This window comes from Artemia sp. Qi Xiang Cuo, chromosome 10 (genome assembly GCF_049724085.1).
Source record: "Artemia sp. Qi Xiang Cuo chromosome 10, ASM4972408v1, whole genome shotgun sequence".
NCBI lineage: Eukaryota > Metazoa > Arthropoda > Branchiopoda > Anostraca > Artemiidae > Artemia > Artemia sp. Qi Xiang Cuo.
This window is the reverse complement of record NC_142803.1, coordinates 7,287,978-7,315,257: the sequence shown is the minus strand read 5'-3', so window position 1 is coordinate 7,315,257 and position 27,280 is coordinate 7,287,978. Positions and strand designations below refer to the sequence as shown.

At 35.9% G+C, this 27,280-nt stretch overlaps 1 protein-coding gene across 4 annotated transcripts in view; it reads right to left on the bottom strand.

Annotated features, from left to right (window-relative positions):
* Nucleotides 1-27,280, bottom strand: part of LOC148947418 (mitochondrial import inner membrane translocase subunit Tim21) — a 523,198-nt gene that overhangs the window by 10,563 nt on the left and 485,355 nt on the right. Inside the window, exons 1-3 of one of the 4 annotated variants that reach the window (XM_089095246.1) lie at nt 25,766-25,836; nt 10,142-10,403; nt 807-1,041 (exon numbers count right to left, since the gene is read on the bottom strand). In XM_089095246.1, the coding sequence (XP_088951372.1) occupies nt 807-1,041; nt 10,142-10,355 (449 nt within the window). In that variant the 5' untranslated portion in view covers nt 10,356-10,403; nt 25,766-25,836. Of the gene's footprint in view, nt 1-806; nt 1,042-10,141; nt 10,404-25,637; nt 25,657-25,714; nt 25,736-25,765; nt 25,837-27,280 lie in introns of those variants that run through there. The other 3 variants (XM_089095247.1, XM_089095249.1, XM_089095248.1) reach the window with 3 other exon arrangements.

Sequence of the window (27,280 nt, the reverse complement as noted above, 5' to 3'; positions counted from 1 at the left end):
TTTAAACAGATGTTTTTTTTTTACAAAAACAGCTGTTTACCGTTGTTACCAAAAAACAGAATAAAACAGAAACAGGTCTTCCGTTTTTTGGTGACCTGTTCTGTTTCTGTTCTGTTTCATTCAAACCCTGTTTATTTTGTTTCTGTTTTTTCAGAAAAACAGAACAGTGCCCATGCTTATTTCTGACTATCTGAAGATACTTTTTGGGGAGTGAAACGTCTAATTGGTAGTTCATACACCCTGTATACAAAATTTTCGAACTTGATTGCTCGAGAGTCGACAGAGAAATCAGTTCTTCCCTTTCTTCGGCTCAACTGCTACTATCAAATTTTTGGGCTCTTTTTATTTTGCATTTATCTTCTTCTATGCTTTTTTATATTGGAACAATCACATTCAAATAAAAAAAATAAAATCCAATTATGATCAAAAAGTCGTATTTCCTAGAACAGTATTGTACACAACAAGCAATGGAGGAGGATGCTTTAAAGATTGCATTCTTATAAGCTAATAACTGAAATATTCCCCTTGGAAAATTTTCCTTGAGGGAGGGAGGTGGAAGTCTCAGATTAATCGTAGGTAGAAATACTACCTCCTCTCTCAGTTAATGCACATTCTATTATTATAATGGCCGAATTGATAGCCTTCACCTAATAGAATGCAGTGCCATAGCCCTCCGAGATTCCCACCCCCCCCCTATATTTTGAAAAATACCTTCCGAGAGTATTTTCATTGAAAAACGACAAATTTGCGCCTGCAAGATATTTGTAAATTAACACCACTGCTAGAATGTACACACAGACACTTACTTAACATGTCTTCTTCTTCCTCTTGATGTAGTCTCGCCATGTGCTTTAATTGGTTCACCAAGCATATCTTGCACACGATAGTGCTGAATCACTTCTTTAAATGCTTTATCGTATATAACATTTGGGCTTTCGCTTGAAAACAGCTCACTGAAGACGAAGTAAATCATATACCCTGTGACGGCGATTCCACCCAGTATTATGAAGAGGTATGAACCTGTTTTGCCCGACTCCTTGACTGGAATAAATACAGCTTTAAGTTGATTGTCTTTAAAGTGTGTGTTGTCAATTGGAGTAAAAATATAATTCTTTATGAGAAGGGGGTCAACGTGACAAGCATTTAACCTACCGAAGAGAAATGAAGATATCATTGCACCCTATGTCTTTAAAATTTTGAATTAGACAAAAAAAAATAATAAAAATTTAGGCTGTCCGCGGGAAAAATTTTAATCGTGGATTTAAATAAAGGTAGCTGTTACGTGACATAGTCTTAACTGACAACATGGCTTCACCTTGATAAATAGTACATAAAATAATGAGGCAGTCTTTAAGCTTAAGGCACTGAAAGTCACAGGAGAGAGAATATACAGTATCGACAAAGGCTATACTGTCCGTTAAAAAAAATGTGAAACACATTTAAAACCACACAGGATTCATACTTCACGCACGCGCGATTCCGATGTACACGTCACCAGAAGCCTATGGAAAAACCTGTTTTTTTTGCGACCTTTTGCAACTCCGACCTTTTTTTTGCAACTAAACTAAGGTTGTGACGTATTTGCTCAGAGCAAGTACGCGTGGTATGAAATGTGTATCATATTTGGAAAAAAAGACGCTACAGTATACAGTGTTAAAAGTGCTTTGATATATCTTAGTCGGTTTTTTTCCTCTCCTATGAAGTAAGAATACAACTCCAAATGAATATGGCCATAGAATAAAGAGCCACAGGGGCCTTTCTCATTTTTAAAATTCAACTTGGATGCTTTCTTTCATTTGGGCATGTTCTGTCATTTTGGGCACAACAAAATTAAGCTCCCTCCACCTACGTTATACTGTCTTTGAAATCGGAGGGTTTAGGAAAAACTCGAAGAAACCTGAAAGTTTTTGTTCAATTTTATTACATATAATTAGTATGTGTCCATAACAGCCAGTCAATCACTAATCTGAAAATAACCATAAGGTATTATTATTATACAATCGGAAGATGAATCAATTCTTCATATTACTTATAAAATCAGGGTCAGTAGTTTTTTGGATGATCAAAAGAGAGTATAATTTTTTATGCCTAATACCTAAAGTCAAGCGAGTATTTCTCATTATAGAGACAGCATGTGGTTAGTAAGTTTCAATAAAAGGTGACGAATTTTGTTAGTAGTTTGGTAAGTCAACTCTTTTTTGTCAAACGACTAGGGAATTGTGTTGAACTTTTTAGAAAAAGCTTTTTTGTGGGAGGAAGAGGGGTACCGGTAAGGAAACTTAGATTTTGTATTTTATGGAAAACTTTCCTCTCTCATACTAAAGGGTATACCCTTCTATTTTTTTTAGCTTTTGCTAGTGTACTAAGAACTGGAAAAATAGAGATGGCGACTTCTGTTTCTTTGGAATGGGTAAAGACAGAAGCCTTGAATGGATTGGGATGGAGGGGGACCAGAGGCAGCTGTGTTGGCCTCGAGCAGTTTGGTGCTGCAGTGTTGGTGATAGTTGTAGTATATTCTAACCAGTACAACTTTTTTAATTAGAATTTATATTCATTGAAAAGTGAATACTTATTGGGAAGTTCAGGTATGGCATATTATGTGGGACAATTTCAATTTGATGATTCACAAAGCAGTATATACTGATATTTTTAGCTCATCCTGCAAAGATGAGCACGCATAATCGATTTGTCAACCTCGATCACCAGTAGGCTGTCTTGCTTGTATATTTGGTTAACGGAGTTCCAAGAAAGTTGTAGTGCACCATGATTTTACATGCTCAATTTTTGAAGGACCTCGTGCAGGTTTTTTTTGTTATTACTTGGAAAAAAAAACTTCTTCTACGATACAATATGACTAAACAATCAAGAAGAAAAAGGAACGTGTCTATTTGCATTAGGCCTGCTCGAGTTCACAAGAAGCCTTGTGAGAAATTGAAGGGTACTCCCTCCTTTCCCCTTAGTTTTTCTTGCTTGCAGAAATATTTGTATACCACAGTTCTTTCTCCATATATCAAAGGGTTTAAGTTCAATCTGTAGTCATTATTATGACAACCCCTAAGTCGTCTTTCTCTCTCCGATGTTAGGCTATGATATTACAGTGCCCACCTCAATAGTTTTCAATAAAGGTGAGTGTAACCTTAACAAATATCAATCATACGTACTCACAGAAAATATTATGAAAATGGGTAGGAGGTCAGAAGCCCTCCCCTGAAATTGCATTATCTAGATAAAAATAAGGACTAAGCCCAGATACTAGGGCTCCTACGCAGATATTCTCAGGGTAGCCATGAAACAATGTGGTCTGTGCGGTTGGACCCCTCCCTACATCTCCTAGGGACAAATCACGAAAAAATTAGTGTAAACCATTCCAATTTGATTATATTATGACTAAAAATAGAAAATTTTTCACTGCTGGGTCTCTTAACCCAAAAATAAGCTAGATCCAACCCAAAAAGAATTATGTCTATGGCTCCCTCTTAAATGAACTTTTAGGAGTTCTTCCCAGTATTTAGGTAAGCTAGTACGCAAAATGATAAAAAAGAGACAACATTTCCAAAATGTTACATGTCTGAACATCACCCTAGTCCTCTGAATATAAAAATGCATATAATAAATTAATGCAAAATAGATTAATGCTGAAGCTTATTGATGATGTATGATTTTTGGAGATTACCTATTAATAAAGATTTCATAGGTATGATAGAACTTGCTGGCAATGTAAGGTTTTGTGAACTGCCAATATAACTTCAGCCCTCTGCCCTTCATCACAGAATCGGCTTTGGTACCAACATTCAAAGAATGTTGGTACCCCTTTGCATGTCATACATATGTACAAGGATCTTTCCATGGAGGATGTTTCCTTGGGGGAAGGGACATTTCTATGAAGGAGGCGCCGGATTTCCTAGCATTATTTAGAAAACGATCAGAAATTAAATAGAAAAACAAACTGCTTCAGCTGAAAGTAAGGAGCAACATTAAATTTCCAGTTGAGATTATTTGTAGGCTTTATCTATCTCTTGTACATCCGTATCTTTTGCATTGTTGTGCTAGTTCCTACTCCTTTTTAGTTTAAACTAACATTTCATTGGGATTTCTGTTCGTTTTAGACTTAATTTCTTCATTCATATCACTTCATCTACGCTTTACGGTTCGTATCTTACACGAGGATGTGTAGGGCAACATCCTCAGAGAGAGGTATAACGAAAATTGAAAAAATAAAAACTGAAAAAATGATATACTAAAATGAAAAGTGGATTAACACAAGTTCAAACTGAATTTGAAAACCGGTATGCTGATTTCACAAAGATCTGACGTAAAACGTGTCAACGTCCCAATATCTAGTACATATGTATGACACGATTTTTTGTGTAAGAGTAAGTAATCCATTTTTCTTAATTGGAACAGCAGCATAAAGCTAATTCAAATATTAAATTTAGTTGAGAAAACACTTCTGTGATTTCTTTTCTTTTTGTGTATATACGCGTAATTTGTTCTTAATTTTTATTATTTAAACCCTTGAACAAGAATGTATTCCCATACAAGCTTAGAAAACCATGTTTTCACTATCCTTAAAAACTACCGCTTGTGTTCTGGTAAAATGATAAGTTTAAAAAAGCCGGCAAGAAAGAAAAGACACAAAAATGTGTCTGAATGTCTGAATATCTACTACTACTACTACTACTACTAACAGCTCACCGCAGCACCAAGCCGCCTGAGGCCAACATAGCTACGCACGCTCCTCCTCCACCTCAATCTATTCAAAACCTCCCTTTTTACACCCGCCCACGAAGTTCCCATTTCCTTTAAATCTTTCTTTATGACGTCCTTCCACCCCAGACGGGGACGACCTTCTTTCCGTTTAGCCCTAGACGGTTGGCCGGAAAGAACAATCTTCGGCAATCTGTTATCCTTCATTCGCACAATGTACCCTAGCCACCTCAACCTTTCTTTCATTATAGCCCTAGAGAGTGGTATTGAACCATATTTTCCGCATAGCCTTTTGTTTGACATACGGTCAGTCAGCCGGGTGCCCAGAACAATCCTTAAGCAATTTCTATGGAAAACATCTAGCAAATCTTCATCCGCTTTTCGGAGCGTCCATGCTTCAGAGCCATATTTGATCACTGTCATCACTGTAGCTTCTAATATTCTAATCATGGTTGGCAGACTTATCTTCCTGTCATTCCAAAGTTTTTTCAACTGTGAAAAAATACCCTGAGCCTTTGCTATTCTACTTTTAACATCTTCACCGCTCCCACCGTCTTTACTAATTACACTACCAAGGTAAGTGGAGCTGCCCACCTGATCAATCTTTTCATTACCCAACGTCACCTTTTCATCTTCACTTATTCTTAGCCATAGTGACTTAATCTTCCTAACATTAATTTTCAAACCAATTCTAGCACCCTGAACTCGCAAAACCTCTAAAACTTCATTCATTTTGCTCACACTTTCATTTAGGATGCTTAAATCATCAGCATAATCCATATCCAGGAGACTTTTTCCTCCCCATTTGATTCCGTTGGCTCCCATTGCCTTTCCTGTTCTCCTTAAAATAAGTCCATCACAATGATCCATATAAATGGGGATAAAACAAAACCCTGCTTAAGTCCTGATTTTAATATAAAGCCAGCTGCTAACCTCATTTCCTACCTTAACCGCAGCAGTGTTATTCTCGTACATAGCACTAATCACTTTAATGTATTTGTCTGGTTACCATACAAGGATAAAACCTTTACTAAAGCTCTTCTATCAATAGAATCGAACGCTTGCTCATAATCTATAAACTGAGGACCAAAGGTGTTTGAATACTCAGGCACTTATCAATTATTAGCCTAAGAGAGAAAATTTGGTCGACACATCCTCTACCTTTTCTGAAACCACACTGTTCTTCTCTTAAAACTTTGTCTACGGCATCTCTCAGTCTAAAAAGTATCATATTACTAATTAAATTACTGCCTACAGAGACCTGAATAATGCCTCGATAATTACCACACTCACTTTTATCCCCTTTCTTATAAAGTGGCTTAATTAAGGTTTTCTTAGAATCGTTAGGTACTTCCCCTTTTTCAAAAATCATATTCATAATCTTCAGTAACTTATTTCTAACCTCAGAGCCGCCATATTTAAGAAACTCATTTACCACCCTATAAGCACCTGGAGCCTTATTATTTTTTAATCCTTTCAGTACTTTCGTTAATTCCTCATCACAAAATAAGACTTCCTTCACATCCAAGATATCACAAACTTTTTCATTTTTCTCTATACCTCTCCCTTCAACTCTCTCGGTTTAGCAAATTCTCAAAATATTTTGACCATTTCTCTTTAGTGTTTTCCTTATCTCTAATTGCGGCCCCGTTCCTATTTTTTACTGGGACAAATCCATATTGACTAATCCCTCTCATTTTATTAACATGCCAGTACAGTATTTCACTATTATGCCGTCTAGCTGCATCTTCCAGATCCTCGGCAATTTTATCCATGGCTTCCATTTCACACCTCCTTAGTTCATATTTTAATGCTTCCTCTATAATTCTTGTACAAGTCCTTTCTCCTTTCTATTAAACATAAAGCTTTTTCACTAATATTCTTAGCTGCAGTTCTGGCTTTCTTCCCTAATACACCTTCAGCAACTTCACAGATTATTTTTCCAAAATTATTCCAACCATCTTCCACAGTATCAAATTTTAAACTCTCAAGTTAACATCAATAACAGCACTCCTATATACCCTAGTATCTTGTATTGATCCTGCCAGTCTTCGGTTTACTATAACATAATCAATAAGGTTTGCTGTCTTACCATCACGTGAATACCATTTTAACTTATGAGCCATTTTATGACCAAACACCGTATTGGTTATAACTAGATTGTTATACCTACAAAATTGCAAAAGTCTGTATCCATTACTGTTTTCATCTGTATCCATTACTTCACACCTCCTTAGTTCATATTTTAATGCTTTCTCTATAATTCTTGTACAAGTCCTTTCTCCTTTCTATTAAACATAAAGCTTTTTCACTAATATTCTTAGCTGCAGTTCTAGCTTTCTTCCCTAATACACCTTTAGCAACTTCACAAATTATTTTTCCAAAATTATTCCAACCATCTTCCACAGTATCAAATTTTAAACTCTCAAGTTAACATCAATAACAGCACTCCCATATATCCTAGTATCTTTTATTGATCCTACCAGTCTACGGTTTACTATCATATAATCAATAAGATTTGATGTCTTACCATCATGTGACTACCATGTTAACTTATGAGCTATTTTATGACCAAACACAATATTGGTTATAACTAGATTGTTATACCTACAAAATTGCAAAAGTCTGTATCCATTACTGTTTTCTTTTCCTACACCAAAATTACCTAGGCTAGGGTACCATCTATCCCTATTTCTACCAACCTGGGCGTTAAATTCTTCCAGTAAAAACATCATATTTCTACCTGAACCCTGTCTATTTGCTCCTGTAACTGTAAGTAAAATTCATCTGAGTCACTAGTATCTCCGTCAGTCGGTTCTACAGGGGTGTATACTACTATAAATGATACCCTGAGCTTCTTAGTTATAAAATGAGCAATTAGTATTCTATTATTAATACCTTCCCAGCCTAAACAATACTTGGCAGCTTCCTTATTCATCATGAGCCCTACTCCCTGTCTATGTACCCTATCCTTCCTGCCTGAGTAAACAAATTCTATATCACCTAATTTCATGCTTCTTATTCTTGGGATACGAGTTTCTGAACTCCCAATAAACCCAGTTCGAATCGTCTGAGTTCGTCAGTCAAAATATCGATACAATAGTCATTTTTCAACGTCGTAGCATTCCAAGTTCTAATTTTCATGTTCTTTAAATCATTGAAATTGTTTTGACCTCAGGAAAAGCAATGATACCAGATACTACTGAAGGACGGGGATCACATATCTTCTTTGGTGTAAGGCTACACCAAAGCGCTTAAGCCAGCTTAGAACCGGACAGCAAGAAGTCCCTGGAACCACCAGTATGAGTGGAGGCTTTGTACAATCCTGGGCCCATCTTGGTCACAACGTGGTTTTCAGCACTTGGCGATGCTCTTCTATCAACAAGAGTCGAAATCCTGCACAGGCAGTCTCAATAGTCTCATAGGCTGCATAGGCAGTCTCATAGGCTGCACAGGCAGCCTATTACCTCCGACTCATTATATATTCATGCCTACAAATATTATGCTTTTACGGGGAGGCTACTTGGTGGTAGATATTTAAAAAATGGTACTTGTTAAACAGACATTTGTACTCTAGCCCCTTGTCAAGTCAAATGGAGAGGGTAGGGGGACTCAACCCCTTGATCTTTGCCCCTCAACCCTAGACTTTGAAACACTATTTGGTGGATGTTTTCATTAAAATACCTTTTCTTTAGTATTTTCATAGAAAATACTGAAAAAACGACAAATTTCCCTCCCCTAAGTAATGAAAGTACATTGCACCTCTCCTAAATTTCCATGATTTTACACCATTGTCAACCCCCTCCCACCCCCATTAATTGAGCATACTTAACTGTTTGGTTAAATCCAGAGAATCAAAGAACCAGTTTTAGTATGTCTTAAACTTAGCTCTTTTGAATTACATCAGTCAAACTAACTAGTTTATCTATTTACTTTCACATTACCATTCACTACATTAGATTTTTCTCCAAAACTCAATTCCCAAACTTTTTGCTCCAAAAAACAATTTAGATGTTGGACCGTAATGTCATTGAAACTCTTGTAACAAAACAGGCTTTTAACCAAAACTCTGTTAGTCACAATTTTTTAATTCATTATTTACTTCTCCACAAACTAATTATTTTAGCTAAAAAAAAAAACAGTTACTATCTTAACAAGCTTTTCCGAATTCCTGGTAATGGCAGACACCACGCTGAGCAAGGCATCAGTGTTTGCCCTTGACTAAAGTCAAGGAGGCGGAACATATCAATCTCTATGCCAAGGGCTACCCTAAAGAAGATTTAAGTAGAAAAGCAAGCCTGATTTCACAAACATAGGTCTATATTTTTGTAAAACTCATCTATGTTGGCCTACAATAAAAAAATAAATAAATAAAACATATACATGCGTACTTCAAAGCCAGTAAAGCGATTTATAAAGACAAAAGAAACATATATAACTGGAAAAAAACTTACTATATATGAGTCTCTAAATCTTTCAACAAAGTTACTATTGTCTCTAAGCATCTAGGACGGGTTGACTTAAGGATCCCCAGAACAACCAGTCAATGTAGGCTTAGAATAGATTGTTTTTTTGATCTTTATTCTCTATTGAAATTATTTTTATAGATTAAAACTTTGAAGTACCTCATTTGAATTGTAATGAATAAATATATCAAATATTCAATAGCCTCTTAGTCCTTGAAACAAGTCAATAGCCACTTAGTCTTTCAAAACCAAACATTCACATCTGATATAAATAAGAAAGCAAGCTTTTCAGATAAAGACAGGTAGGGTCGAAACACCGGATAGATTAAACAAGGACGGTAAACAAGGGTAAACAAACGTAATACTGGGTAAACAAGGATGTCAGGGTTAGAAAAATTTGGGGTTTTGAACTAAAATATAAACATAGAAGCAAAAGTAAAAACAGGGCTCTTTTAATATTCGTGTTTCGTAACTATAGCAGCTATATGTTCCTTTTATCGGATTTCGGACAGACCAGATTATTTTGAGTGTAAGTGTTAAGTATTATTGCTTGATTTATTATTTGGTATCTATTGATTAAATGTTCATATTATTTGCCTGTAACCCCTTAGTCGAGTCTTATTCTCGTTTGTATTCTTATATATAATAATATAATATATTATCTAATAAATATAATGCAGCGATAACCTGATTTTCCTCTCAAAAGACTCAGTAGGATAATCACCTCATTATAACTAATCTAGTCAACCTTGCTAGTTTCTGAGGAGAGGATCTCATGGCCAAGTTTGGTACCACGGGATATTCGTAGGATCTCACGGCCAAATTTGGTAGCGCGGGGTCACTCATAAGAGACCGGGGAACAGGACGCATTACTACAACTGGTAATAGCCAGTTAACCTCACAACAGAACTGTTTAGTTGATCCAACCTTAACATTTCATTATATGATAATAATTACATCCGTATTACCTTTCTCTCCAAAAGACATCCCAACTTCCTTTTTTTCATGACTCTTCTGGATTGCTCTATTTTCTTCTTTTGATTTGTTACTGTACATCCTAACATTCTTATCATCCATAAAGACAACCAATCGCTTCAATTGCAGTAAATTATTATTTTCCTTCAAATTTGAAAAATGCTTGACTGCTCGGACTATACTCCTGGTATTCAAAGAAGCCATCATTAATTTAGAAAACAATTTTTATATTCTTCCAGAATTTAAGTCATCCACCTAAAAAAATGGTAATACAGAACATAACTGCAAGGGGTTATGCAAAAACCAATCAGCCAACAACATAAGAAAGTAGATTAAAAGCATAACAAATCATTCTATGACTAATGGAATTTTGGAGCCCGTTGAATAAAGCAGGTTTTATGAAAATGTTGAGTAAGCTCACAAATTAACCAATGTCAAGAACCCTTATCTTTAATAGTGGATCAAAATTAATTTCTTTTTTATCATGTTTTCAAGTTCCTGCATTTCCTTACTTAGAGTAGCAAGTTATTACTTCAAGCAAAGTAAACTGCTTGATAGTACAAAATCTTTAAATGTTTACTCATTTCAAAAAAATTCAAACTGTATTTAAGAAAATCAAACTTCGGGGCCCCAGACAGTAACCTATACTCAGAACTGGGAAATTGTAATTAAGTCCTGATCCCATCTTCAAAGTTAACTTGTCTTTTTAGAAAGAATATTTTTATAAAATAGCAAACATGATAAAAATGATATTTCAAAATATTTCAAAAACTATAGCCTAGCCAGATTGCTTATTGCTGCCAGATACATTCAGTTTAATGAATCACCACATAACTATATTGCAACACACCCTGGGAAAACTGCACTTTTGCTTTAGAAAGTAAATACAGAAAAATAATTTATGAGTTGACATGTTTTCTTAATCAAGCGCTGGATGAAAGAAGTGGTTTTCAATAAAGCGTCAAATTTAACGCAATTAATGTCAGTGAAGTCAATTCACGACAAGGTAGGGGGACTTATTTTTCAACATCTAGGGGAAAGGGGGAATTTTTTTGTCATTTCCTCAATGAAAATACAAAAAAAATGTTATTTTGATGAAAATATTGAAAAAGATACTTTTGAAATCTAGAAGGGGGGGGCGGGGGAATTGGGAGAGGCAATTGTCCCCTCCCCCTAAGACAAAATCTATTAACACCTCTCAATTGGCCCCTCTATGTATGTTTACAGGGGCCTATGTATGCATTTAAAAGAACATGGTTTTCAAAGAAAATTCCTGAAAGCAGACATGGTAAGGTAGAAAACAATAATTAGAAACGGTAAAACGATAAGTAGTAAAACGGAAAGTGGTAAAGTAGAAACTGCAAGTAGAAACGGTAAAATGGTAAGCAGTAAAACGGTAAAGTAGAAACGGTAGGTTAGCTAAAAATGGTGGTAAAGCAGAAACTGTGGATGTAAAGCACATAGATCATATGTGTGCAGCAAGGATCATCAAGCAACTGCCAAGTTTCAGAGCAAACAAATGACAAAGTCAGGATTTAGGAAAACCCAATAAGGCTCAATCAAAAGTATATTACTAAAAAGTACCTTATGTAGTCTTTATTTTTGAGCAAACAACACTGCTATTCAATTTTCTTTTTTCATGGCAATTTTCACTGTACCAGGCCCTAAAAGTTTAAGTCCTGAAATGCCACAAGTCAACCATTCCCCTAGGTTTTCTTCTTTAAAAGGGATCATCAGATGTATCTGCCAATTATTTGAAAAAACTATGGTTTCTAAAGAGTTAAAGAGGCTGAGTCATAAGTTTGAACCTTAAAACGTACAGGGATTTGGAGGTACAGTTGGGGGACTCCTGCCCCCCAAAACCCCCGCTTTTGCAGCCTCTTTTCTTAAGGTTTTTTAAGTTTTGTAGCCTGCAATCAGTTGGTCGTATCAAGTTCATCACATTATAGCTTGTTATTGGTTAGGGAAAAATCTCCTGTAAAAAATCCAGCAAACAGGCTCAGAACTGTTTCTAAACAAAGAGATGCAATAGGATGTTCTTACGGTAAAAAATTCAAGCAGACTTCATTCGTGTTGCAAAGAATTTCATTGCAAAGGAAAAAGCGGTGGTTGAGGGGGGTGGCAGCCCCCCAAAATAAAAACCTTAACAAAAGAAGCTGCAAAAGTGGGGGGTTTGGGGGGCGGCAGTGCCCCTAATGTGCCTCCTAATCCCTGTACGTTTTAAGGTTTGAACTTTTGACTCAGCCTCTTTAACTCTTTAGAAAACGTAGTTTTTTTTTCAAATAATTTCCGCACCTTTTTGTACAGTTTATTACTTATTATTGCTTGACTAACTGTTGGCTGATTGTGTCAGGAGTTAAAGTTGGGGGGGGGGGGGGCGCGCCCCCCCCCCAAACCCCCGCCTTTGCAGATTCTTTTGTTAAGGCTTTTAATTCCTGAGTACTCAAATCAAATGCACAGTAAGATTTTCTTTTTTCAACTTTTCTTCAAGCATGCGGGTATACTGCGGGTATACTGCATGTTATCAAAGCAGTGGACACTTACCTGTAAGCTGAAAGCCGACTGCGATATTTTTCTGGAGACGCCTGTTGAGCCGAAGTATTTAATAGATTGGATTTAAAAAAGAAACTCAGTTTCTTTTTAAAAAAGAAACTTTTGCTACAACCCATACAAAATGTCAAGCAATGGGTAATCAAAATTTAAACTACAGAAGTTTCATTTGATTTCTAGCTCAAAGATGTGACAAGTAAAATCTTAAATAAAAATCTGAATTTGAATAAATCAAAATTAATCTCAGCTTAGATTTGTTTCAAAATTTTTCAAGTTCTGCTAGACAACACTGCACTTTCAATTGCACAGGTAGTTTTTAATCTCTGTGAAGTCAATGTTCAAGCACTTGAGTTCTCTCTGTTATTCATTTCCACATACTGTTGGTTGGGAATAAAGTTGCTTAGCAACTCAAATTTTCATTTGTGGGTCTATTTAGAGCCAAATATATAACAAATTGGATTTTTAAGGGAAACAAACATTAATAGAGGTACCTCACAGCTTTAAGACTAATTCTGATGGGATAATGCATAAGTCTTTTATTAGCACAAGACTAGGCAAGAAAAAGTATTGAATCAGCTGATAGTTGAAGAGGTGGAGCAACAGTGACCATGTGAGGGGTAGGGAGCTTTGGGCATACCCCTTTAGATGACCAAAAATATACATAGAGAATAAAATGTTGTAATATTTAAGATTAGTAAAACTAAAATTACTTCTAGGGACTTTTAGCTAACTTTAAAAAATGGGGCTACATGAACAAAACTTTCCGCAATAGATCTAAAGTCAAATTTGGAACCAAGGAAGCTCATCCAACATTCTACTTCACTCCTTCCTTCCTTGTATTCCTAATTACACCAAGGATCCTTAAACTAAATCCTTGTAAAGCTCTAAAGATTCTATATTCAACTTAGAAAGATTTGAAGCCTCAACATATTTTCAAGCTTGGCATAGTGTCAATTTTGTTGGACTGTTGGCCTTGCCAAGGGAATTACCAGCATTTCTGAGAAAATTTTTAATTTTCTATTGAATCTTACTCAAGCTTTGAAATTATTTTCAAGAATCTTTCAAACCCCAAGTTCAGAACAAGCAGGGGTATCAGGTTGAAAAGAAAACTCCCTTGACCATTAATTGGGAAGTAAACCCATTTCTTATAGTTTTATTCCGCCTATAGCAAGTTTCTTAAAGGTCATTCCACCTATAGCAAGTTCTATAAAGAGAAGGGACTAGAGCTAGATTGAAAACCGGGCGTAATTTGCTATGGGGCAAGGGGAGGTCAACAGCCCATCCCAGACCTCGGTTTACCCCCTCCCCCCCCCCAGCTGAAATTTAGTTCCTTCCAAAATCTTGTCAAAACTAAGATAAACCTGCACAATTCAAGCCTCAACGGAAACAGATCCGTTTTTTAAATACAAATTTACCTTTATAGTACTATGAAGTACCTTAATAGCACTTTTATAGTCCTAAAAATTACCTTTGCAGTACCAAATGGCTTATTTTTTAGTTTTTACTGTCATTTTCACTTGATTTGAGAAAACTGGCTCCAACTTCCCCCCCCTCCCAGGATTTTGACGAAATTACGCCACCCTTGAAAACGGCCTCCCACGCCCTAGTTTCAGCAGAAAGTACATTCAAACTATATTCCTTTAGCACAACAACTTTTAAAATAAGCAAAAGCCCTAAATTTGGAAGTGCCAAAATATGACACTATTAAAGCAAAACAATCTTCTTTTCAAACATTACTTCCCTCCCATCAAGGAAAATATTTGACAGGCTGCCCCACCAACTTCAAAAAAAATGGCAGTTACCCTTGGGAAATAGTCAGGGATGGGTCCAAGAGGTGATCGACCACCTTACCCTAGATGGATTACAATTTGTAACGTTTTTATACTTTGTCCAGCATCATTACAAAAACTCAGAGCTTCTAAATTCACAACTAAAATTTTCCACCAACATAAATTTTATTCACTCTATTGCTTTTCTGTTGTCATATTATTCTTGCCATTTTTATGTTACTGTCATAGCAACAGGGTACCATATCCAATATATTTTAGCTAATTCTTGCCAGTTCATTTGTGATAATATTCATAATAAAGATCAAAACATATACTTCTTTCCAGTATCTAGAGAAATTCAAATGCACAATTTTCCACTATAACAATAATGTGACAAAAATCAGAACAAAAAAACACTCAGAAATATTGCCATTTCAAAATAATAAAAAATCTAAAGATCGACTGCAATTAGCATGGTAGTTAGTTATACTGAAAAAGGCCAATTCCGGACAACATTCAGGCTTCTTTGAACCCCTCAATTGGTATGGGCGATTTTGCGACTACAATCACCCCTCTCACTCCAAAAAAACAATACAATGGGATATATACTAGTACAATATGGCTCATTGACAATTGGATAAATAATTAGCTTCAAAAGAGACCATGAAAACCATGATTGGATACTAAGTGATATATGATGTTCTTCCAAATTAAGGGAGTAGTGAAATATAGTTATACAACATTTCTGATTTAAGGATCTTCATTTACCAATAAATTCTGTTCATCATATTTTTTTGTATATTCCACCATCTTTTGTAGCTGGTGCTAACAGAGAGGGAGAGTAGAATAAAAAGCCTGGCCAAGAATATTCTGAAAATTTGCCAGGTTCTTGGGAGAAGATAGAGACCTAACTGCCAATGATAATTCTAAATATAACTGAGATGCAACAGATGCCAGAGTTATTTTCAATATCTATCATTATTTACAAAAATTGATACATAACTGAGTCAATGAAGAACAGATGACAGATAGAGATAAACCTATTGTGAAATTAGTCATATTTCTCAGTATTCCCTAATCCACCTTGTCATGCTTTTAAGGGCTGCTAAAAGACAGGATTCGGACAAGTCGGTTCGTTTCAAATTATAGGCTCTGTCCTATTTTTATAGGATTTCCCGGGCCCAAATATAGGCCAAATATATGATTCGGAAGTCCTCAGGATCAGATCTGTAGTAGATGTCGTGGGATGCCTGGTCACATAAATTCGTCATTTCCTGATTTTCTACATTTTTATTTTATTTCTTTTTTTATTTCAAATACAAACTGTACAAATAGTAAAAAAAAAGTAAAAAATCAGATACACATACTATGCCAATGATTGACTGATGCAGGTAAAATATTTGAAACCACTCTTGCTGCTTCTTGGGTATCAATTTCGATATGAGGCAAGTTTTTCTCTTTGCAAGAGACTGCTCCATTCTCACAGATTCCACCATCTGCTCTCTTCCACTTGTTCTGGACTTCACAGCTCCTTCGAGCAAAGAAACAGCTAGGACAATGTCTACGGAGTTCTTGGACTCGACAGGCTTCTTCATTCTGTCAGTCACTTCCTGAAGTAGAGTATCTGCTACTGTTCTCTTTTCTTGATCTGATGCTCTAAGTTTTTTCCATTTGCTTTCCAGTCTTCTATTTCTGTATTTTTTTTCATGAACCTCCAGCAACTTCCTCTTGTTGTCCTCTTCAAAAGCTGCTTTCTCCTTCTCGGATGGCTCTTCTTTTTTCTTTTCATCCAGATATTGTTGATACCAAGACCGTGTGGAACGTGCAAGATTCAACAGCTCTTTTGTAATAACAAACAGTTCTGGTTTTCCAGAAGCTTGGTAAGTTCCGGGTACCTGCTGTCCCGCGCTCATTCACCAGACCAAAATAATAGCTCCAGAAATGATCAATCCGAGTAATTTCCTCACGGGGTCCAGTTTCCGTTCACAAAAGCAGCCACTCAGCCTGGGCGACGCCTGAGCTTTTTCCAATCGCAATCTCGCGTACCACAACCACTGCGTCTGCAATGCTTCTTGAATCCTTCATGTTGATCGGACTCAAATAGCGTAAGGCCTCTAAAAACCATCCTTATCCAGAGAATATTTGTTCAAAATATGGCAAAAACCCGCAATAAAATATTTTCGCACATTGACATAGAAAATGGACTTGTCTCATCACTGCTGCTTTCTCACCAAAAGCTCGTTCCACATTTTCTGAAACTATGGGCTTTTCTGCAAAACTTTCAGCAAGGTTCAACATTTCTGGTGAGAAATTTTCAGTCTCAGTCACGAAATGTGGAGTAAAGACCCGTCCGCAAAGTGTCACAACTAGTCTTTTGATCTTTGAGTGCAGAACATGAATGAGAGGTTCTTCTTTCTGGAACAGTTGGGTGAAACCCATGAACAGTTCTGCTGAGGCTAAAACAAACTCGAGTTGGACCTTCATTGTCGTACTTTTGATATAAGCCACAATCTTCAAAAATTTGGGAGAGGACAGAAGATTCTTCAGTTTTTTCTCTCTCGGCACGAAATTCAGGAAGTACTCTAAGATTGCCAGCTACTGCTGCATGGTTCTAGCTAGGCACATCCAATCGTCAGCCAGCGGCTTGGGACATGCTTCATGAAAGCATTCTCTGGCACCCCCACTTTCTTTTGGCACTTTCGATAGTCTTCACAACGTGCAGGACAGCCGTCAAAAATGAATGCACAAGAATAACAAAGTTGAAACTTTCTTCTCCGAACACCTGAAGACCGTTCAAGACAGCGTTATGGATTATATGGATGTTGTAAGTACCAATCATCAACATTCCCTTTCCCATCACTTTCTTTTTTTTCGGCACTGAACCTGTTCCAAACGCTTTTGTTGACGTTTGGTCGGTCACTTCCAAGCGTGATCAGTTTTTCAAGTGGCAGCAGATTCTGCTCAATGGCTGACATAATCTTCCTATACAGATCATCACTTGTTGCGTGGCCCATAAAACTTGTGCATAAATGTCTGCTCTGGATTTCGTTTCCGTATGAGGATCAATATTGAACACGTATCTGTAACTCTTTCATACCAGCGTTGTTGGTTGTTTTGTCATATTCTAGTGAAAATATGACTGAATGTCCTTCCCAAGCATTTGCACACAGTACGGATGCAGCGCATCGGTGATCAGATACGTGAGTTTCTTCGCACATAGGGACATTCTATTGGGGATCATACCAGGGAACATCGCATGGAAGGTTTTGACAATATGGTCTGAAGAGTTAGCAGACATGGAACTCTTTACCGTCTGAAGTGCCCATATTAACTCAGCTTTATAAGCGGCATCACGCTTACAAAACATGTTTTTACCAACTAATGGTTTATCCTTGGTTGTTTCATCAACTCGAGATTGTCCCATCAGGTGAAGCTGTAGTGGATGTAGTTGAGCAGTAACTGCGGCTTTGTGTTCTGCAGGTCGCACGTGTTGGTTTAGCTGAGCAACCACAGATGTGCAACCAAGATTTTTCAAGCAGAGTTTGCAAAAGAACGAGTACTGGTCGTTCCCAGTCTTACACCATTCGCCAATCTTTCTACAACTGCAATCCGTTTTAGCAAGCCATGAACTATTAAACTTGGAAGGCCCCATACTTAATTACCAAGCATCACCCGTAAAATAGCATCCTGCGATTAAAAGGCCATAAAAAGGAAGATGTGGATATTTCCAAAACTGGGCCGTATTCGCATCAGCCTTTTATAGCGTTCGTTCAGCCAGGAAACGCATAAGTCGGAAGAAAGAACTCCAGTCTCATTAAGCAGAGACAGCTAGCCTATATACTGATCTTCACTCATTTTCGGACAGGCCCAACATGACAAACAACAAAACAAAGGCTACTAAGTCAACACAACAGCATAACCTAGGCAGAAGCAGCTTACTAAGCCCAACACAAAGCATTAGTTAAGTTCAAACAGCTCAACAGTTGTAATTAATTATCAATCTAGACCAAAAGACAGCACAGTTTACAAGCAGAGTCAAGAGCAAAGGAAAGCACATCTTGACTTACTTAACGAGCAGTCAAAATTGCAAATCATGAGCAATGTCCTTGGTGCTCTTCAGCCGAAAATATAGGAATAATGGGATTTTAGCCAAAATATAGGCACTTTATAGGAGTGCATTAAAATATAGGAATTTATAGGCGAGTCCAACCCCTGAAAAGAGGAATAAATATAGCTACCATCAGATCTCAAAGGGATATGTATGCTAAGCTACAAGTTCAACTTGAAATCCCTCTTAAGAAAGATGAAATGGTAAGGCCAGTGGATAGGACTGCACCAGTTAAGAAAGGAGCAAGGCAAGGTGCCATTGCCTCACCTTGTTACTTCAATATTTATGTCCTCAAAGCCCAAAATTGATCAGTGTCAGAAGCATTGCATTCATTCTGGCCTCAACATCTCCTTAGCCACTTATACTGATGATATTTTTTTTTGCCTCAGCTGAACTTTAGACAAACTTTCTAAAACATTTCAAAACTGCAAATAGAATACTTAAAATCTGGTCTTGAATCTAAAGCAGAAAAATCTGACATATTCCTTTTAACTTGAAAGTCCTACTTTCTGATGAAATTGTAGTTGGAAATTCAAAGATACACTCATTTGACAAAGCTGTTTATCTTGGCATTCCCATTGGAAATACAATTTCTCATACTCGTCATCTCCTAACAAAACACACTAAATGCTGCATAACAGCATCATATGCTTCAATAGTCTCTGCTAACCTTTGTTTTAATTCACATTATCAGTCAACATCATACAATGCTGTTGCTCTCCCCCACATCCTGAACATTGCACTCTTTTGGAAGATTTTTACACATGCTGATCAATTTAAAAAGTTACTCTAATTTTTTCTGTTTTTCAAAACACCTACTGAGATACCCAATTTGGACACAGAGTTCAAAGCTCATCAATAGTCTTCATAACAATAATAATACATAAAAATATTGGTTGACAAATCTCTGGCTGAAGAAGTAGCTTCTTTCTCTAATGTTACTATATTGCTTTGAAGTTTCTCCATATGTCTTCTATTCATGTTATGCAAGAGGTTGGCAAATAGATCAGGAATAACATTTTACATATAATTTTATGGGTTTGCTCATTTCTCCTTATTTCCTTCTATGTGTGAGAACAGGGAGTTTAAGATGGTGCATGGGACCTTCACAAAACATTTACTGCAATCCACTGATCATGCTAGTTGCTCCCCACTACACTTTTATAATCTTTAAATTGTTATTATTTGAAAAAAACTACGTTTAAGAGTTAAAGAGGCTGAGTCAAAAGTTCGAACCTTAAAACGTACAGGGATTAGGAGGTACAGTTGGGGGGCTGCCGCCCCCAAACCCCCGCTTTCGCAGCCTTTAAATAAAAAAAAATTTGTAAACTGAGAGTAAGGAGCAACATTAAAACTTAAAACGAACAGAAATTATTCCGTATGTGAAAGGGGCTGTGCCCTCCTCAACGCCTTGCTCTTTACGCTAAAGTTTTTCTTGTTTAAAAAAAAAGAGTTGTAAGAAGGTCAAACTTTAGCGTAAAGAGCGAAGCGTTGAGGAAGGCTCAGCCCTTTCATATACTGAATAATTTCTGTTCGTTTTAAGTTTTAATGTCGCTCCTTACTTTCAGTTTAAAATTTTTTTTTTTATTTAAAGGCTGCAAAAGCGGGGGGTTTGGGGGGCGGCAGCCATCCAACTGTACCTCCTAATACCTGTACGTTTTAAGGTTCGAACTTTTGACTCAGCCTCTTTAACTCTTTAGAAAACGTATTTTTTTTAAAATAATTACGGCACAATTTTGTACTTTTTTTTACTTTTTAGGGCTGGCATCCCGTTTAGCGGCTCGATCCATTAGTTAAAGTTGGGGGGCGCCAGCCCCCCAACTTCATGGTCGTTAAGAATAACGAGGCCAACTAATGCCTCAGTAAACAGCTATACTGGTTAAGCTGATTGATCTGAAGCATGTAATAGTATTTATTTAAAAAATAAACTGATTTTCTTTTTTAAACTTTAAATTCAATATGTAAAAAAATATTCTCTGACGGGGAATCGAACCCGGGTCTTCCGCCTGACAGTCAGGAGTAGTGACCACTGTACCAAAGAAACGTTATATTGTTTTTAGTCTGTGCGATGTATTTTTGACGCAAGCAAATCCCCACAAAACTTGATATTTGGTTTTTGGAAAACAGGGAAGGAGTGATCGGATTGAGCGGGAATTTCGAGGATAAGCTTCCAGGCCCCAGGAAAGCTTATTCTCTAAATTTTAGTCCGATCGGACAACGTTAAAGGGGGGCTGTGGTGGGAAAATTTAACATGGGTTCTTATAGGAAAACGAGGTTTTTCGTAAATGTAAATTCGGGGGATAATTTTTTTGGTCTGAAAATATCAAAAGGCCCTAACAGGTCGAATTCCGCTTCGAATGAGTCCTCATTCACCCGGATTCAATGCCAACTGTGGCCTGTAGGCGTGGATGAAAAAAAAAAGAGAAATGAACTTTAAGTGGCTATATCTGGTTTTTGGAAAACAGGGAAGGAGTGATCGGATTGAGCTGAAATTTCGAGGATAGGCTCCCGGGTCCTAGGAAAGCTTAACCTCTAAATTTCAGCCCAATCGGGCAACGTTAAAGGGGGGCTGTGGCTGGAGGGTTGAAACTTCCGGCCCACTTTTACCCATGAAGATAAAGTTGGAGGGGGGTGAAATTTTGCACGTTTCTTAGTTGGAGCTTGGGCTACAAAATGCGATCACCTCAGTCTCTCTGCGACCGCTAGGACAGGAAATCGCTTAACATTGTGGTGGGTCGCCTTTTTATAGAGGCACAAGTGTGCCTCCTTGACAGTGAAACCTTGAGCAATAGAGCTAATGTCAAACAGGGTTACTTTCAACAAAACGGTAGTTCCCTTGTGGCATCTATTGGCCAAACATGCAATTGTTGCATAGCATCCATAAGGTGTCATTCAAACCAGACTAAAATTGGGCTGAATATATGCCATTTTTTCCTTCAGTTTACAATGCATATTGTTGCAGTCTAGCACTGATGTAATATTTTTTTGTATTTGAGTATAGTCTATAAAAAGTAACATAAATATTTTTTAGAGATGTGCAAGGCAGTTTTAATTTGGTCAACAAATAGAAAAATATAGAATGTTTAAGACCAGGCTATTACTGATTTGATATTTCCTATGGTTCAAGATGAGAAGTGTTGTTCAAAGTTCTCTCCAATTTCAGGAAAAAAATGGAGTTACTTTGAATGTATATTCAAAGATCCCAACATGCTTTCAATGTTACCATTATCAAAATTTTCAGCTGTAACTTCGATTTTTTGTAGTGACAGTTCTGACATTTCTTACACCCATGGCAAAATCTTGATTAGTGCCCTTTTCTCCTGTCTCCTAAAAACTTTTAGGCCAAATTTTAACAAAATTTTCATTTATTAACCACATTTTCCATTTATTTAAATCTGATATTCTTACTCTATCATCTGCAAAATTATTGAGTATCTAGTCCCAATTGATTGCTTCCAATTCTTTAATTTTATCTATTTACTTTTTACAAGCTTATCAAGGTCTCCAAAGAATAAGATATTGATTTTGTTAGTTTACCAGCAAATTGGATGCATTTCTTGCAACCCCTTGATGTGGAATTCTTTGAGTTGACTAAACAAATCTGGAGAAGAACCCTTGACAAATACAAAACCCTGCCACAACTTCAGTCCAAGGCTCCTCTGGGATGAGCTGGCAAAGGATGACAATCAACCTTCAAAATGGGTTTGCATCATGCTTTGACAGAAACTATTGCATTGAAAAAATTTCTGATAGGCAATCAAATGATGACATTGGCAATTCTGTCAAAACTTTCTTTGAAAAAAGGCAGTTTGTGACAGTTGGTACTATATTATGAAATTGAGCAAAACTTAACAAGGCTCCTGAAAATCACTAGCTGAATCAAGAGACAGAGAACATTATGATCCTGAGGATTCTAGGACAAGTGAAGTGAAATCTGACAAACCTAAAATGAAATCAAATAAAGAAAAGGGAGCTAGAAAAAGGCTAAATCAAATGCACCTAGACCTTAGCTGAAAATTAGAACTTAGCTGGGATGAGGGCCAAAACAGTGAACATGAGAATGATGACAATTCTACTTGTTAGAAGGACTTAGGTCTCCCAATCAAATTGTCCAACTTCTATGCTGTGTTCTATGAGAAAGATGTCTTCTCTGGACAAGCAGAGGACTTTTAAGATGAGGGGATAGTGAGGTTCCAACTTTTGGAATGTGTGAGAAATGCTGACTTCAATTACTACTGGCCCAAGAAATAGGATGTAACTGTTGTTGAAAAAAGATATGTTTTGCTGGATCACTTGTTTGAAAAGGACATGGCCCCTTCTAAATTGCAGGGCATTGTGAAGTTATAAAGTCATACAAAAAAACTTTGTAAAAAATAAAAGTTCTAGTCTCTAGTTTTCCTGAATTTTTCTGGGAGCCGTTTTTTTTTTTTTTTGCATGATCTTAGTCTATTTTTCTATGTCTTTTCTTTTTTTTAATATAAGTGGATGTTTTTTTAATGTCAAATCTAAGAAAAAAAATGTAAATAAGGGGTTGTTCAAACTTACCAAAAGCATAGCCAACTATGAACAAATTAGGAAATTACCTGAACAGTACAAAAAATAAAATAATATTGTTCAAAGTTAGATAAAGATTGGGTAATTTTGAAAACAATTTTCAAAAAAAAACTATGGCCAATTGGGAAGGGATAGAAATAATCTGCAATGCCCACCCTCTTCAGCAGTCAGAAATACAAACGGAATTTTTTTTTTTTTTTAGGTTGTTATGTTACCATTTACAAAAGCTACTGCAAAATATAGGAAAAAAGGTGCCTTTAGTTCAAAGTAACCTCATTTGACAGTACTGCTCAAGTGAGGGGCAAGTAAAGCATTTTGAGCCTCAATTCCTGACTTATGATATTTCTGAGGATTGGTGGCCAAGATCTTAAATTTAGGGAAAAATAACTCTGATATAGGCTGTTCAAAATCCTACTGAAATGACAATAATTGCATTTTCAAAAACTAAAAACAATAAGAAAGAGACAGAAAACCAAAAATCATGATAAAAGATTCTTTGGTAGCCTATTCCTGTACTAAATGCACTCTTTTCTATAGTGCTAGTTTGGTTAATGCTAATAAAATAAAATAAAATAGTATGAAAATAGAATATTTTAGAAACAAATTTGGGCTATATATTTGCACATTAGGAGGGGGGGGGTAAAGCATAGCATATATTAAATACGTAACCTAACATAAAATAGGTACATTACCCCCCCCCGAAACCCCCAAAATCAACACTTTAAATATTGTATATGCAATGAAAAAACAATGCTATACATTGTATTACCCTAGAGCTGTGTCTAGAATTAAACCTGTTTTCACAATGGGTTTCCATTGCTGTATATAAAAGAGTGTGTTTTGTACAGGAGTACCAATCATTTTTGAAATTTAAGTAGGTAGAGACCTGTTATCTATATAGTCTTCAAAAACCTATATAGCCTATAAGAAAAAGGGGTATAAATTTTATGGCCCCTGATAAGGAGACATGTTAAGAAAACAATTCTTACTTTAAAATATGTAAAATGATCTTAGTTTTCATATTATCCAAGGGGAGAACCTTAATCATCAACTCTTTTCTCTTTTTCCCTTCTTTTTCTAACTTAAAAGAAAAAAATTACAATTTTTACCAAGTTCTTGTTGCAATGCATAAATCTTTAGAAATTGCTGCTATAAAAATTGTTTATTATAGATAGCATTCATCCCAGTGGATGAATACTAAGCTAACCTAAGGGACAAACCTAACCTAACAATATTTTGTTAATATTTATAGCAATATTTTGTATTTTTTCCACTGCTTTATCTGCATCCTGGTGGATTATCCATCCACTGGTGGATTATTCATCCACTGGGATGAATGCTATCTATAAGAACAATTTATAGCAGCAATTTCAAAAGATTTATGCATTGTGTTGAGAGCCTAGAAAAAATTGTAATTTTTTCTTTTAAGTTAGAAAAAGAAGGGAAAAAGAGAAAAGACTTGATGATAAAGGTTCTTTCTTGGATAATAAGCAAGCTAGGATCATTAAACATATTTTAAAGTACAAATTGTTTTCTTAACATGTCTCCTTATCAGGAGCCACAATTCTAAATTTATACCAAAAAGGGGTATTTATTTAGCCTTGTGTCATCTCATAAGGAGACATGTTAAGAAAACAATTCTTACTTTAAAATATGTATAATGATCCTAGTTCTTATACCATCTAACAGGAGAACCTTTATCATCAAGTCTTTCCTCTAAAAATCCTTCTTTTTCCAGCTTAAAAGAAAATGTTTCCAAAACCCATGTTAAAAGTACTGCATTGCTTAAGTCTTTTTAAATTGCCCTTATAAATTTCCACCTTATAAGTTGTTTTATAGAGAGCGTTTATGACGGTCTTAAGCGTTCATATTTTGGTTTTGGCCCAACGCCACTGCTCTTTAAAAAAAAATTTTTAAAAAGACTAACATGAACACTCTCTATAAAACAACTTATTAGGTGGCAAATTATAGGGTCAATTTAAAAAGACTTAAGCAACGTGGTACTTTTAACGTGGGTTTTGGAAACATTTTCTTTTAAGCTTGAAAAAGAAGGATTTTTAGAGGAAAGACTTGATGATAAAGGTTCTCCTGTTGGATAATAAAAGAACTAGGATCATTATACATATTTTAAAGTAAGAATTGTTATCTTAAAATGCCTCCTTATGAGATGACACAAGGCTAAACAAATACCCAAAAAGGTAAGGATACCCGGAGGCATCACTAGCCAGACCTTTTTTTGGGGTTGGGGGGATTTTACTGAGCTGCTGGTAATTTTGCCAACTGATTCAGATAATATTCCAATTAAATTTACTTTGTTTTCTAACCAACTGAGACCAATAATTTTTTATTAACTCTATATCATTTTTCTTAATCAGTCTATTTTTTGGTTTAAGTTTAGAATTACCACTGGAAGTGGGAGAAGAAGCAGTGGATTTTCAAATGGGAGTGATCAGCTAAAGAGCTGTAAAGTAAAGCAGAGCTGCAGTAAAATTTGGAAACTACAGTTACTTTGCATATTATAAAGTGAGAACTGTTATCTCAACATGTGTCCTTCTCAACAGCCCCAAATCTAGAATTATACCCACTAAACTAATAAATAGCAATTGAGTCGGTAAAATAGCAGCACTTTAACCCACTATTTTACAATCTTTGAAAATGTGTGCAAGTTTAAATTTTTTTGCGAATCCTAAATTTTATATAGGTGCCGTGGAGGGCAAAATAATGCCAATATGCAACTGAAAAATGAATGCGACAGGGTAAAGAACATTAAGCCTGTACTTTGAGTCACCGAAAATTTTCATGTACTTTTAAATTTTTGTCTAAACTGAAATATTTGTGAAAAATCTAATTTTAAAATCATATTCATTGCAGTATTTTGATCCAGATTTTTGCATATATTAAAGGAAGCTATTCATCTAACAAAAATGGGCAATTTGCAACAAGCTGTTGCAACAATTTTCAATATTTGGGCGATTTGCAACAAAAATAGTGATAGTTGTGAATATTCAGTGGAAAGCAAATCTGACTTATACGAGTGGTTTGTGAAAAAAACTGGGAATAAAAGCAAAATAAAAGAAAATTAGTTGTTCTTCCAATTTCCCAAACAGCTTTTATACCACAAACTGACATAAGCAATTTGGTCTCAGATATGACGCAACAAGGTTTTTAAAAAGGAAAGTCATTTACGAAGTTACTATTTACAAAAAAAGAAAAAGTGAAGTTTATATTTGATATAACGCCATAAGTGCAATAACCTAAATTTGGAGCTTAAGGGCTGGGCACACGTAGCTGATTTCGGGAACTGATTTCCAAATTAGCACCGATTTTAAAAGAAATCGCCATCGATTTGAGCTTGAAAATTTTTCTAGTTTTCGGCGCCGATTTACAAAATCAGGGCCGATTTTCATCATGATCATCACAAAATAAATAGGTATACAAATAAATAGTCAGCCAGAGATGTCTGTGGTGAAAGACCCCGCTATTGAGCTGAGAACTAAGCTAAGATCAATCATGTAACTATTAATAAACTCCAGTTGACTATTTCAATTCAATTCAAACTTTTTATTTCCTCCGAATACGAAGAGTAAAAAAAATAAATAAAAATAATAACCCCTAATAAAAAGGCCATATAATTATTTTAAACTATATAACAACAAATACGCAAAGGCCTTCAATCAAAATTAACACACAAATTAACACTTCATTCAATAGATAATAAATTAACACTTCACAAATTAACACTTCATTCAAAAATTAAATCAAATAAAATAAATTAAGCTTCGTCCCCAGCTCTATATAAATTATGAGAAAAAACATTTAATTTGGATAAAAATTTCTTTTGCTTTTTCTCCAAAACATTAACAGAGTTTTTTGTTTTATATGCATTCATTAAAAAAGTATTTGATTCAGATTTAGAAAAGCGGCAAAAAAAAACTTAGCAAAATTAAAAAATGTGGTTTTTACATGAGCAATATTACTAATTCTAAAAAACGGGAGAAGCGATGAAAAGACTAAAATCTGAGGCAAAGCGACTGTATTATATACCCGAGCCAGTGATTTCCGAGAAAGAAGATTGCGAAGACAAATTACTGCCCCGAAACTAGACGCTATTCTACTTTTAACTGCTTTAGAAATAGAAGCACGGCATTGAG